Below are 15,103 nucleotides of genomic sequence, written 5' to 3' on the forward strand. Positions count from 1 at the left end.
TCATCAAATTAGTTTTGAGGTCTCCCCCGTTAATTATTAAACTAGAAGACCAAGATGTAGACCTAATTGATCAACCTGCATGTTTTTCTGCCTGGTTATTGGCAATTAACATTAACACTCTGTGCCATTAATGTGCCAGTTCTGTTTAGCAGCTCCTCACAGCATTTAGCTGAGGAAGAGGCATGTCGGCAATCATATATATGTTTATCCTTCAAATTTACCAGATTTTTCGCAACTGGAGCAGAATGATACATCTACAAGTTCTTAAAACTAAAACTGTTTAAAGTAAGTAAAGTAAGTATAAAAGCTAAAATAATTGTATTATATAAGTCAATGCGTTTCACTCAGCAGGGGGCACTGCAGTACCCCTAAAGACCTTATGATGTAGTGTTCTCCAGGACCAGAGAAAATAAGCACATACAAAAATTGAAACAAAACAAAAATCTTTTATGTTTGAGCTTTCTGCTATTTCGATTTGACACAAATAATTTTAACAGATACTCACATTACACCAGTAGAGAGCAATGTATTTCATGAAAGAAAAATATTCATGACACGACTTAAAGACTTGATCATAGTACTTCAATACTTCATCATAGTATTAATCCTAATGACAGTATATGGTAACACATAATGATGTATACAATCAATCATATTCTTTATAAAGTTCAATAAAGATTGTTATTCAGATCATTCAACCAAAATATTTTGGTTTTTCAAAATGTGTCACTGCAGCATAATCATGTCTCACGTGAGAAGAACATGAAAAATAAATAAAAGGTAAAAGCAAACTAGAGACCATCTTGGGCATTGCAATTCCATATTGAGCCTTGAGCATAATGTGTGTGTGTGTTTGTGTGCATTAGTGTGTGGGGTCTGAGTTACCATTGTCTGAGTCACACAGTGTTACTGTTTTTGTCTTAGTGCCGGCCTAAAACAGGTTTTGCAATGTCCCAGACCTGCCAGTTCACCTAGCAAGTGGGCAGCGCAGACATGGTGGCAGTGTCAACATAACCATTCACTGCCCAGGCTACTTCGTCCTGTATTGGCATGGCAGTGTGAATGCAGGCTGTAGGTTTCTGAGTAGAGCTAACTGTGGACGATGTGTAGCAGTTCCCATCCGTCTCCTGCTCCACACAAAGGCACCTGTCTTCTTCCGTTGCTTCTCTCTGGAGCAGCAGCCTGTTGGCACTGTCCACCCCCTTCACCTTGCTGTAGTCCTCACCCTGGAGCATTTGGGGGAAACCTTCGACGCGGCCACAGCCTGACACAACGGGCTGAAGAAGCACCATATCCTCCTCGTTGACCTTCTGGACTTCAACGTACTCTGTGGCTCGGAGAGCGGGCGGCCGCAGACAAGCAGCAGGTGCCTGTTTGCGGCCGATGCTGGAGATGTTGACATCGCTGTGGGACTGGAGTTGCTGGTGGACCTGCGTCTGGGGATGGAGCAGATGAGGTTGCTTGTTGGTCAAGCAGAAGTCCCAGTAGCTCGGTCCAAAAGCCTCCTTGGTGCTGTGGCTAGGATGGATGAGGTAGGAGGATGTGGAGAGGGAATGCTGTCTAGCCCTCTCAAGTGGGCTTAAACTGTATTGGGGCAGTGGAGAAAACACAGAGGGCCAGGTCTTCACCCTCCCACTGGACACGTCAGGGCTAACCATCTCTCCCTTCTGTGCCCTCTGTACCATCAACATTCGATTGCTTTCCCGATCGGTTTGCCTCTCTTTGTCTTTTGCCTCCCCACACTTATCCATCAGCAGAGTGTGGCTGTCGCAGCTGCCCCGACCAGAGTCACTGTCAGATGTAGAACTCTCAGACTTGTTGCAACCATCATGTAGATCCTTGCCTTCCTCCAGCATCAGCTCCTGCTCCTCAGGGATGTACACCTCTAAGTACTCCACCAGCAAGTCCTCATAGTTAGATGATGTGGTTGGAGGGAAATCAGACACCACCAGTGCACTGAAGATTTCGTCGGACTTGCCATTCTACACACAGAGATACATATTCAGTTACAGAAAGTAGTAATAGTCATCAGAATCAGTCAGAAGTCCCTTTCCTGATTTAAAGTATATTTTTAGCAGTTATTGTATATATCAAAACATTGTTCCACATATTGCCGCTTTACCTTGAGAAGCTGCTCATCAAATCCTTTAATTTTAGGACCAGGGACCGGTGGCAGAATACAATGCTTCAGACTTCACACATGGGAAAAAATAAGAGATCTATGTCAGGGCTTGTGAGCAGCAGAGTATCAGCAGTTATAATTTAGTAACTTTATTTATATTGCACCTTTAAAAACACAGTTCATTAAAATGCTTCAACAGAAAGAGGCACGATACACAGAGATCAATGTAACAACAGAGAGCTGAACAGTAAGGTCATTCCTCTGTAGCACATAACGGATAATATGTGTTCTTATTACAATAAAAATAAGATTCGACCAAACACATTCATGATCATTGTCTTACCTGTGGCTGTTTGTGTATAGCAACCATGTGAGGAGGAGGAAGGTGAAAGCAGAAAAGACTGCAACCACAATCCACACTGACTGTCCTCGATTGAAATCTGTAAGACACAACACAACTTGTCTTATGATCTATTTCCTCCAATGGTGATTAATAATTTAGTTTAGCTGAGTTTAATGCACAATACGATAATAATTCTGCATATATTCCATTACCATCAATGGAAGTAGTAATTCACATTTTGGGAAATACACTTAGTTGCTTTCTTACTGGTCATTAGATGAGTAGAGGTCCCATATTGTAAAAAGTAAAATTTCCATGTCTTTTTTGAATTATTATAAAGCAGGCCGTAGTGCTATAAATACTGTGAAAGTATCAAATTGCTCAATTCACAGCCAAATGCACACAACCCGTATTACGAAACTGTTAGTCTGGTTCTTTCCTCTTGGCAAGAAAGCGAATAAGTGTAATTCCCAAAATGCTGAACTATTCCTTTAATAAATGCACTATATCGTATTAAAAAGTATATATATATATATATATATATATATATATGTATTTATAGTATATATATACTGTGTAGTGTACTGTAGATGGCTTACAGTCAGGAACTTTGACATAGGAAGTGGAACTCCATTCACTCCAGAAGCCATGATCAGGCTTACAGCGCACCTGAACAAGGTATTTACCACCTGAGTGCAGGCTGAAAATGTTAAATATCTTCTGCTGGCCTGCAAGGTGCATCTGGAAATACAGCACACACAAGTGACACATGTGAGAACCACAGTCCACTCAGTCCTTACAGATAATGGATGGATGAATAAATTATAGTAAGTTACTTATAGTTACGTTTCTAGCCCCTTTCATACATAAAATGCAATTCAAAGTGATGTATACAAGTAAATAATTTCTAAAAATAAAAAAAGGTCGGAGGTTAAAGTGCAGAACAGCACCTCATGAGGCTTGAACATTCTAACCGCCAGACCACTCCGTTGGACGTGCAATGAGTTACGTACCTCCCATTCATTTTCCTCCTCCAACTTGACGCGTAGCTCGTAGATGAGAGTGATCCAACCGGAGCGGGTGTCAGCTTTATTAGGTGGTTCCCATGACACCCGGAGGAAGGGCCAGTCCTTGTCCTCCATTACAGTCACTGTTACCTTCTCTGGCGGATTAGGCTTGACTGCAAGAGGAGGGAGAGAGAGAAAATGTGAATGAGATAAGTGTCTTGTGTGTGTGTGTGTGTGTGTGTGTGTGTGTGTGTGTGTGTGTGAGAGAGAGGGAGGGAGGAAGTATTTAAGCGGCTAATAATGTTCTTTACACAGTAACACAATAGTATCAAACTGTGACTGTGTAGTTTCCAGTGTTCCCAATAGACCTCCTCTCTGTTACAGTAACCTGATGCATACCTCCAACAGCCAAACACTGTCATTGCAGGAGTGACTTTCCACACGTTTGTTGGAGCGTGCATGTGGCAACATAGTTGAGATAAATGTTCATGTTTAGGCTTTAAGTTATCTTCTTGGAGGAAAAATAACTGACAACTGTGAGGTTTGATAAAGACAGCTTACAGTAGGGCTGATAACCAAATCAGGTCAATACATGACGAGGAGCGCATTCAGACAAGCAGCCTCAAGGGCAAGGGACATACTTAAGTCTTTGCATTCTTTACACCTTTTGGATATTTCATGACCAAAAAAAACAACATGAAATTCAGCAACATGACAGGGTGGGACTAACTCCATACCTCATACAATATGTATATATTGTTGCATAATACAAAGTAGATCTGCCCAGTATTCATATTTAATCAGATGTCCGATGAAATAAAAAAGTCAAAAGAGCAAAACCAGTGGTGTTAGTTCACCTCTCAGTAATATCAAACTTCCCTAAGCTGTTTGTGGCTTTCATCCCCAAGCTCCATGTTTTTCTACTTTTAAGATGGGTCACAAAGACAGTATATTTATTTATTTATATATATATTTAAAAAAAAAAAAAAAAGGCCTAAGTAATTTCCTAAAACAGCAGGCCACTGTAGATCTTCCTCTAGAGGAGAAAATAGTGCAGTTGTTGGGAACTACGTATGTTCAACCTTGGATTACTTTGGTGCTCTGGTGAGTATTTCCAAAAAGCAGGAAGGTGTTATGAGGGAGTGACTCAAAATAATCTACAAAAGCTAACGTCAGTGCAACAATGTGGAAATGTAATGTGTTTTTGATAGTTTTTGAATGACAATGGAAGAATAACAAAGAGGAAATTATTAGTTTTGGAATAGATATAAATGTTGAACTATTCCTTTAACATTTAATCATGTAAATGTGTTCTAGTAGAGACTCAAAATACAAAGTATGAAAATAAGCTTGCAAAAAAAAAAGCAGAAAAAATATATATATTTTTATTTCACTGCTTTAAAATGGTGACCTTCAGAGCACAGTTACAGCTGGGGTAGGGTTAGTACACTCAGAAAGCATTAGCCCCAGTGTGACCCAGCGTTTGAGTCACTGAGCAGCTGCGTGAGTGTGCGCTAAAATACACGTTTTTAATCCTCATTAGGAAATTGTGGCTCCATCATCAAAAGAACAAATCATTTTTAAAAAAGCACACATTTCCTCACCAATATACACCACATCTACATCCACGGGATCAGAGAAGGCGCTGCCCAGTGCGTTGGTGGCCACCACAGTGATGTTGTAATTGACCCAGATGGACGTGTCGTTCTTGTTAAAGAAGCAGGAGTTCTCTCCAGCTGTGTGGTAGTCGGGACACTCGTACACTGTCTCGGAGCTGCAAAAGACGCAGGGGAACGGCATGTCATCGCATGTGTGCGTTTGTACTGTGCTGCACTGTTACATTTCTTAAGAACAGCATGTATTCTTCATGCTACATTACCTGAAACTCTGTGTGTATGTGGGACAAATGAGACAGATACCATGTTTTTATGAATTGCAGACAGAAGTGGAGCAATTAACTACAACAAAAGATAAAACTACTGTACTGTGTAATGCATTTCCCATTTCTTACACTGTCCTACAGTAGCTCGTTTGTTATTTGTACTTGGGTTTGCATCTTCTTTTTCAGGTCGTCCCAACACAACTGTCTTTTCTACTACAGGTATATGCTTCCTCTCTAGGCTGTTTTCTTTTCAACAGGACATCGACAATAACTCCATAGACACTTGATGTAGACCTGGGTGCTTTAAAGAACACAACGCGTTTATGTTTTAGAAAGTAGGGGTTACAAAGCAACTGATAATGATTAGTCGGAGGCCCTGTTAATTAGAGGGTACATCTAGGAAAGATGGATGTATGACGCTCATCCAGCCGTGAGCTGAAAGAAAGCAGCTAGCAGCTACTCTGAGGATGGTGTACGGTCTGCAAGCACAACCTCCCCAGGCCAATGGCACGGGTATGCCTCAAACCACCAGGTAGGTTGGTCACTGAGAACTGTGCCGACCTCGACAATGTCAAGACGTCCAATAGTGTTTGCTTCAATTGCTAAGCTGATATCAAGCTCTTCTTCTATGTTAATGAGACTTGCACTGTACAATGTGAGACTCCCGCTTTTCCTTGCCTCCCGGGGTCAAAATCTTCCTGTATTTCTCCGGATTTACAACCTGTTTCCAGCACTGTGCAGTGTGCGTAAAGCCGTTAAAACATTAAAAACCTACTGTTTCCACTCAAAGGACAATACAGCTACATCACATGCTGTTTCCTGACATTGCACGCTGTATTTAAGATCATTTTGTTTTGTTATTTTCATTCCTTTTCTGTTTTCTCACTGTACACAGTCAGAATTAAACCTCATGAAGACGACATGTTAGTGCATGAAACTGGAAGCCACTCACCTTTCTTTGCGATAGTACAGGGCGTGTGTTGTGGGCAGTCCCCCATCAGAACCTCGCTCCCACCAGCAGGTGAAAGTCTCTTTTTCAGGAGAACGACATCTGGTCAGTGCGGGCTTCCCTGGCAAGCTGTAGCCTAAGGACACACAGGAAGAAGAGGAAATTAAAGCAAATACTAGATTATATACCAAACAGTGTGTATTATGTAATACAAATAGAGAACACCAGATGTGAATTGTAAATGATGTGTAATATACCATCGAAAATATCCACAGATAAACAACGCAACAACAATGTTACTTATCACCTTTGTCACCTCTCAAGAGGCTGCAGTTCAAGCCAAAACACTTACGTTTTCCCTTTGCATGCGCCGTGAGGAACAGCAGCATCAACAGCAGGATGGCCGCCACGACTTTCTTCATCATGGCACCATTAAGTCTTGGCTGTTGGATGTTGAAGAAAAAATAAACAAACAAGTGAGTATGGGGAACTGTGTTTGATGCTGTACACCACAACAGCTGAAAAGCACGTCTCTTATTGAGTCATAACATGCTTGCATTACTGTCTTTGTTTATGTCTGTTTTTTTGCAAAGCTGTTCTGCAATCATTTTTTTTCTTTATTGGACTGGGCCTGGGCAACAAATCAAATCCTACTTTCAATTACAGTTTGGGCTTTCAACATGAAAACAAGATAACCGAGATAGAAAGATATTGCTAAATTCTGTTTTGCAATAATGCTTTCTTTTTTTCTTCAGCATACTTATAGTACTGTGGTAATTATTTCAATAATATATAATGATTATATATTATTTACAATTGATTTGATTTATTTATCTTTGTCCACTGTTTAAAGGATATGTTTTTTTTAAAGTCAATGTCTAATCGTGATGTCAATAATAACCAAAATAATTGTGACTATGATCATTTTCATAGTTGAGCAGCCCTATGTTAAATCTTAATTGACTCTTGTTTTAATGTTCTTTTTATGTGTGTCTGTGTTTTACTTTTACTGAAATTGATATGCCTCCCATCATGAAAACTGATCATTGTTTTAAATGTGTCTCTTGATTTTGGGGCTGCCAGCTTCATGAACGAACCAGTGCTAACTAGTACTAACTTAGAAAACATTTCAGCAGTGATACAGAATATAATTTAAAAAAGCAATTTGTTTGAGAACATTTATGAATCCTGTCATTCAATTTAACACACAGAACATTCATGTCTCAAACAGACCATATAATGATATCAAAATGACACAAAATGTCAAATCTATAGAACGGAAAATGCGATGAACTGAGAGAAAATCTTCTGCAGTGAATGCAGTTTCACAAAGGATTAGAAAAACATCATCTCCGTTTCAGTCTACCGCTACCAGCTGGCGCATGCAGTGTAACTGATTACATAACCCGAGTTCAGGCTTTTGCCTCAACGACAGAGACAGACACACAACTAGAGGCCGGTTTGCCTGACTCATATTCGCAAGACTTGGAAATCTGCAACTCCCTAGCCATGTGCAGATGTTTGCATTATTACTGAACCCACGGGGAGGGCAGGCGTGGAGGGAAAGAGTGTAAATAGATGAGGTGAGAGCAGATGTTGCGTTAGTGAAAACTATGAGTTCATCCCTCACTTGCTCATTTGCTTTCGTTTGATAACTGATGACAAACTGTTGCTGTCAGCTGAGGATTAACATAATGAAGAAGCCTCTTGACTTTCTCTACTCCATCAAAGGCCAGGGAGTATGGATGTTTACATTCTCACATCACACCTGGCACTCACAATATCAGGTAACACTTGAGTTGACCCTGTTTGTATTTCACAAGACAATGTACGCTTACAGGTAAATTCAACATTAATAACAACTAGAAGACCAGTCAGGTTTCCTACTTTTGCCGTAGTTTTGCAGGCAACTTGTTCTAACTGTTACACATCCTTAATATCATAAGGACTATCAGCAAGTGACTGTGACCAACTCTTCTTTTATGGTGCCTTAAATTCAAAAACGTCACCATGATCTGATAATTGGCATTAAGGTCAAGGATTAGCCTCCTGCTGCATATAGCCTTCTTACGTAATCAGTAGCTCAAACTGAATAAGCTGCTAAGCTGGGAAAGCACTGGCCAACATAAGAGAGGCTCTTCCCTCCCAGCTTTACCTTAGGAGCCCCTTGTCTTATTTGTTAATTATACTGTACTGTACCCTCCAGCCAACTGACTTTTAACTGAGGGCTTGCTGAGCCATTGCTCCATAGTTGTAGATAAATTCAACGTTGTACCACACAGTTAAAATTACAGATATACAGTACACTTCAATTACATAGAAATATTTACATTTTGCTCGAAATTGAGCACAAGCTTTACTGCAGGCGAATAAGAAATGTACCTGCGTGATCTATAAATTCACTACATTTAATGCCGTACAACCTATAAAAATAAACCCCATCAGAAATGAGTCAGTCAGGTCATCATGAGGCTAAGCTCTAAATGAAGACTTGTGAATATGAATTACACTTTGTTTTTTTCGTCAGCTGCTTCTCAATTTCAAAAGGTGAGAAGATGGTGTATCAAATGACATGTTGAGGTTAAATGTGAGCAGCGGAGCAAGATGATCCCTTCTGGGCAACAACAGCCAACTGCCCACCTAAGGTGATGAATAAGAAATGTTTCTTTCTCATGCAATGAAAGACACCTGCGCAGCACAGCAGCAGTAAGCAGTAAGCAGTAACAACAGTAGTACAACAATATATCCTCAATGATGTACTGCACAGTCACATATTTACCAGCTGTGACAGCGACACTGGTATTCTCCTTTGGAGTCTGTGTGTGTCCTGGAGACACCTACTATAGCGGGAACTACCACAGAAGCGATTTTGAGTGTTTTGCCGGGTGTCTGTCTTTCTGTGGGTCTACTGACATATTTTAGTATTATGACAGTGTTACAACCATGCAAGATGGAGTTACAGAAAGTGGAAGTGTGTAGCTGGGATCAAAATGAAGACTGAGGTCGTAGATGGGTGTGGTTTGAGCAGGAGTGCTGGAAGTAGGAGGTTAGAAACTATGGAAGGGGTCTGGACTTTATGCCCCTGGCTGGAATTGGTGTTACGATCAGATTGCAATATGGTGTATAGATCATAATTTCATAACCACCTACTTTTCACATGCAGCACAAAATAAGCTCATTGGAAAAAAAAAAATGTTTGTTAGTGAATAAGCCCTTATGTGAAAGTGCAGTATATAGACAAGGAAACAGTCTTAAGACAGTGACTCGCTCGAGATGAGCAGGCAGCAGAAGGAGCAGCAGAGTGGTGACAAAAAGCTGCGGTCATGTCGGGCAGTGAGATCCGATTATGATTTCTTAAAGTGTGATCAGACCCATATATCAATTTGCACGCAATCTCTAATTGTTTTGATTATGACAGCGTAGCCTATTAAAATGCTGCAAAGGCCATCTGTTGCTGATGTTAATATACAATAGATGTAGATGATCTGTAATATGAATGTATAACGTCACTATCAGCCTAAGGTGCTCAAACCTTCAAATCAGACAAATGAAATCAAAATTTCTCCAGTTCAACAAAACGTCATATTGTCAAGTCAACATCTAAAACCAACTGTGGCCCCTGGCTCTAATAAACGCTGGTTGCTATCAGATCATGGTTGCCCATTGTGTGCATGATGTTGGATCAAGTGTGCAGTGTGTGGCGATCGCCGGTGATCGATTCTGTGCAGGTCTGGCTCATCTTGAACGAGCCTAGTCTCATCTGACCTTCAGGAACTCTGGCATGAATATGTACATAAACAGTAAACCAGGAATAAGTCACACTGCAGTGCTTTCATCAAAACAAGGACCTGTACTCGACTAAACACTTCCTGGAACCGTAGAAAAACTGTTTGATCATCAACACCAATGCCTTTCGAGTTTGTTTTTTTCTTGTAGGGGTATTCAATATTACTGTACATAGACGCGGCACACAAGTATGGTGGTGCTTATTTACACACAAACAGTCATGTGCATGAGTGCACACTTGAATGACAGCCCCCACGGTACATTTATGTCAATAACATACAGTTAGTAATCCTCTTGCACTGAGGAAAGTCCAACATGGACTAAAACACATGCACTTCTCGATGCACTTTTGCACATTTTTGTGTCTGTACAGCCCTGTAATGTAACAAATAGAAACATTACAATCTAGAGTCAAGTCTGAATCTGATCTTTTTGTTCTCTGTGTGTGAGTCCCCAATTGCTACACTCAACTACATACAGCAAACCTGTTCCAGCTGCAGTAATTGCGACACTTGTTCCTCTATTGTCTTGGCCAACCTTTATCCGTTAGCCCTCCACAGAGTAAAAAAAGCCTTCAAGGACATCTTATATGTCAAAGAATGGGGGCGCAATTTGTGATGACACCCCTCTCTCTCTCTCTCGCTCTCTCTCGCCAAAGATCACAGGGGATCGTCTGCATCTGAGGTTGTTAAAATTAGATTTGCACATATTAATTAAAATCATAATAACACAATTACAGGATAAGTAATACAAGAGTCAAAAGTACGCCACATCTCTGTGACCTCTCGTCAGTTTTGTCAGGTCAGCTAACTCATCCTTGTTTTACCTGCAGTCAGAGCATCAGTATTTCATGAATGACCCAATTTGTCTGGAAAAAGGAAAACTACTGATGTCTCATCAGTATCAAAAAAGAAAGTAAGGCTAGGACTATATCTGGAAAGTTATTTTAACTTGGTTTGTATTGAAGTATCGCCCAGAATGTGGCGAGAAACTAACCAATGACAGCAGGAAGCCACCATGGATGCATTAAGAGAACTGGATGCTGCGTTTGAGGCTCAGTGGTGCACAAAGCCAAAAAAGTTTAACTTCCTGGTCTAAAAGTACTAATCGTCAGCACTACTTCCGCCATACTTCAACACTGTTGGGCCCATAGAGCAGGCGCACCAGAGACTTCTGCTGTCCAGGTCGGCTTCTCCCTTTTTATTTCTCAGACAAACTTAAATGGGAATTAAATTGTTTTGAATTGTTATCGGAACAAATTGATCAAATTCTGAAAGTTAGACGAGTCATTTCACAGGGGTTGTGATGCTTGAAAAAGTTTATTCAAGGATTTTAAGACCCAGTGGGCATCACATGACCAGCACGGAAGTTATAATTCCTCAGTTCGGCCACTATGTCAAATTGGCTTCAAGGTCTGGTGCACTTCCTGTGGGACTGGAAGCCACGCAAAAAGAAACAACAACAAAAAAAAACAGGATATCATCTGGCTGGGGGACTATACTATACCTTGAAGAAGACCACAAGAGCACTTTATTTCCTGTGGATTGTATATGTGTGAAACAAACAAATACACAGCATGGCACAATACCCTGGTGCGTCTCTTTAAATGTGAAAGAATTGAATATCGGATTTCTCCTGACACAGCTGGGGTGAGAGGGATAGATTTGATGTTAGTGGCTCTGCCAGGATATAATTGCAGCTGCAGGCATGTGCTTTTCTGATGGTAGGTGTTATAACATCCCAACTCAACTCAATCTCGTTTGTCCTTGTTCTTGAGAGGGAAGAATGAATACTAATTGTGTCGTTTAGTGAGTGCATTTGTAAGTCACTGCCTTACAAACGAACATTAGTCATAAGGTTGAGAAGAGAATTGAATCCCCACTTATTTTACCAATTACTACACTATGTGTCACAGCAACTGCAGCTACTACTACATTTTACGGTAAGTGTTGATATAATGTCAATGAAGCTTGCAGGTTCTGTTCAAGACAGTGCTAACACTGATATGATATGATATGACATGACGTATCATTATGATACAGGCTGTATGGGCCTCAAATATTCAGAGAGATTCATATTTCAGTATATTTTCTGTTATATGAAATGAGCCTTTGTTGTTTGCGTTTTCAGGGCATGTAACAAAAGGCCAAAGCCAGCACTATTCTGATCTGGATAACTGATCAAACTGCACTTATTATTATTGCTGAGCAAGCATTTCAAAATAAAGGCACAACCAATGTACTGCTTTAAAAAGAATCATAGATGGATTTAAGGCTTCAGTCAGGCTGTGTGACCTTATAATTACAGCTGCAGTTAGCATGCAACACCAACTATGTACAGCTCCGGTGCAGGACTAACAGTGGAAAGAGTCAGTAAGCTGCAGGCACCTAAAATTGGAATCCACTATTGAATTGATCTGCTTGGTGGCGCTATAATGGCCAATGGCCTCTTTCACCCCTTACTTAACAAGAGCAGGAAATCCCATTACCCTTAACTGACACAGCAGCATCATCCTCCCACGCTGAAGGAAATAACCTGCAAGTCAGTCAGCTGTCAGCAAAGGGATTTGTCTTCATCCAGAGGAACACAAAAAGAGTATAAACTCTTCCGGAGTAAAATTGTTTTTTAAGTTCGACACAGATTTAATCTGGCTCTGGGCAAAAATCACTTGATCTGAAAACCATCTATCACTCTCAAAGAACTGCATCCAAGAACTAACTTTTAGTTTCTATCTCAATCAAAAACTTACAGTTTAACATCACTGCTTGGGCCTTTAACTGTACCAACAGACATCAGCAAAAAGCTTGATCTTCTTTCTTTATTTTGTCCATATTGTGACATATTTATATATTATTTTAGCATTGAAACATCCAAACACACACAAGAGACAGACAACAGAGTAGAGCCAATACGGTCCTTCATGAATCAGGGACCATACTGCCTATAATTTAAAGGGACTACACAGGACAGTCAGAGCATCAATACTGCAGCAAACAGATATTTGCTATCTAAAGATATAGTGGAGTAATGGTGTCATGGGCAGAGGATGAAGTCACTCTCCCTCTGTGTTATAATCCGAGGTTCTTTGTTTGATAGCATATCTGTCCGTGTGTGCAAGTTGCCTTAAAAAAACATTGCTATTTGACGTATTGGTGGGAGATACGTGTCCCAGCCCAAGGTTTTTGTCACTATTTTGAGTATGGTTCCTTTAAGCAACTTGCATCAATACGTAACAGATTAGGACTTTATAACAACATTCAAAGTGAGATATATAATGCAATCAAGTGCTGTTTTAAGGCTAGATGGTTGGTAAAAACATGGGGGCCATTTGCCGGACTGGACTGAACATGCTGCGCAGCGGAGAGTGCATTAAACTTGATACTCTTATTCTAAGATGGCTCGACAACCATTTCCTAATTCACAATGAAAATAAATTGATTCATACTGGTGCTGTAAAAACTTGCCAGAATGCATTTAAAAAATAGAGCTTATGAATCATTTTAAAAAGTGCCAGGGGAGGATCCCCTAAACCCAGAATGTCCTGAAATCCTAGAAACGCACCTGCATACACCTGATCTCAAAGAAGGGTGAGTTAAGGTTCATTTTACCTGATAAATGTGAATCTTACTTACTTACTTTTTCCAAAAGTGGCTCCCAGACAAATGAAGTTGAGAATCCCTGCCTCTCTGGTCATGATAACATGATAACAGGCACGCAGTCTGCACTGAGAAGTAAAGTCATATCTTACCAGCAGCTGAGAGGAGTTTTTAGTCTCTTCCTCGGTGCCTTGGCCGTGGTGTCAACTCGGCCGACTCCCAGAAGAGCGGACTTACCGACTTCTATAAGTAGTTTACCGGGATGACAGTAGACAAGGGCACGTGCATTACCGGGAGCTCCGCCGTCCCGCCAGGAAAGAAAGCGCAACATCCACTCTGCCTCTCCCCGAGCCTCTGTGATCCTGAGCAGGGCGGGTTCATAAAGACAACCCCCCCCCCCCCGCCCCCTCACACACACACACACACACACACACACACACACACACACACACACACACACACACTGTAAACATAGCAAGGTCTCCCGGTAGCCTGTTATTCTGTCTCTGACTCCCTGTCAGGAGAGATACAGCCATATTTGATTAGTTTTACAACAGGAAGGCTGACCAGGATGTCCCAATTTGAACAGAGTGTGCATCTCAAGACAGCATGTCCCTTTCCCTGAAGAGGATTAAACAGGTTTGGAAAACACAACATGCAGGTTGCAAAATATTACACATTTCAGCCATCATAGAGTCACAAATGTGAGTGATTGTTTCTAAGGAAACCCAGACAGTTGGGAGGGGGGGCAAAAGAGGACATGGACGGATTCATTTTAGGAATCTCTGTCTCAGTATCAGATCATCCTGATCCGACTTCCCTTTCCACTCATTGTATGCATTTTTTGGGAAGCCACAAGATAACTTACCGACACACACATTCACAGTAATGTGGGCATCATCAAAATGTAAGGTGACATTAAAATGAAGAAAAAGTAAAGAGAGCAATGTTCAGATATTTATTCATTGGTGCAGTGGTTCGAGCAGCTACCCCATGTAAAGAGTCAGAAAGTCCTTGAGGCAGTGGTTGCAGGTTCAACTCTGACTTGCAGTCCTGTGCTGCATGTCCCCCCCTCTTTCTCTCACCCCATTTCCTGTCCGTCCTGTATAATAAAGGCTTGAAAAACGGCCAAAAAATAATATTTTTTCAAAAAGTAAAAATACCACACTGTAAAAGTAGCCTACTCCATAAAAATGTCACTTTAGCAAAAGTATTGTCGATAAAATGCTCTTAAACTATCAGAAGTAGCATTACATTATTGATGCATTTATGTGTAAACGTGATTTTACTGTTGAAGTATAAATATGTAATCTGTAACAATGTATTTTATTTTATTACATCATGTGTTTTTGTGTAAAATTCTGTCTGAAAAGTAAAGTACAATAAATAGAGACGAAAGAACAATATTTTAGTATACA

The 15,103-nt window shown here is 40.6% G+C and overlaps 1 protein-coding gene across 1 annotated transcript; it reads right to left on the reverse strand.

Annotated features, from left to right (window-relative positions):
- Positions 1–564: 564 nt before the first annotated feature.
- On the reverse strand, positions 565–13,918 carry prlra (prolactin receptor a). Its single transcript, XM_083929990.1, has 9 exons — positions 13,838–13,918; positions 6,656–6,746; positions 6,307–6,439; positions 5,077–5,246; positions 3,479–3,645; positions 3,065–3,206; positions 2,466–2,562; positions 2,123–2,192; positions 565–1,982 (listed from the first exon to the last, which is right to left on the reverse strand). Exons 2-9 carry the CDS (start codon positions 6,726–6,728, stop codon positions 972–974), a joined length of 1,863 nt encoding a protein of 620 aa, XP_083786116.1. The 5' UTR covers positions 6,729–6,746; positions 13,838–13,918; the 3' UTR covers positions 565–971.
- Positions 13,919–15,103: the final 1,185 nt, after the last annotated feature.

Source organism: Echiichthys vipera (genome assembly GCF_963691815.1).
Source record: "Echiichthys vipera genome assembly, chromosome: 16".
Taxonomy (NCBI): Eukaryota; Metazoa; Chordata; class Actinopteri; order Perciformes; family Trachinidae; genus Echiichthys; species Echiichthys vipera.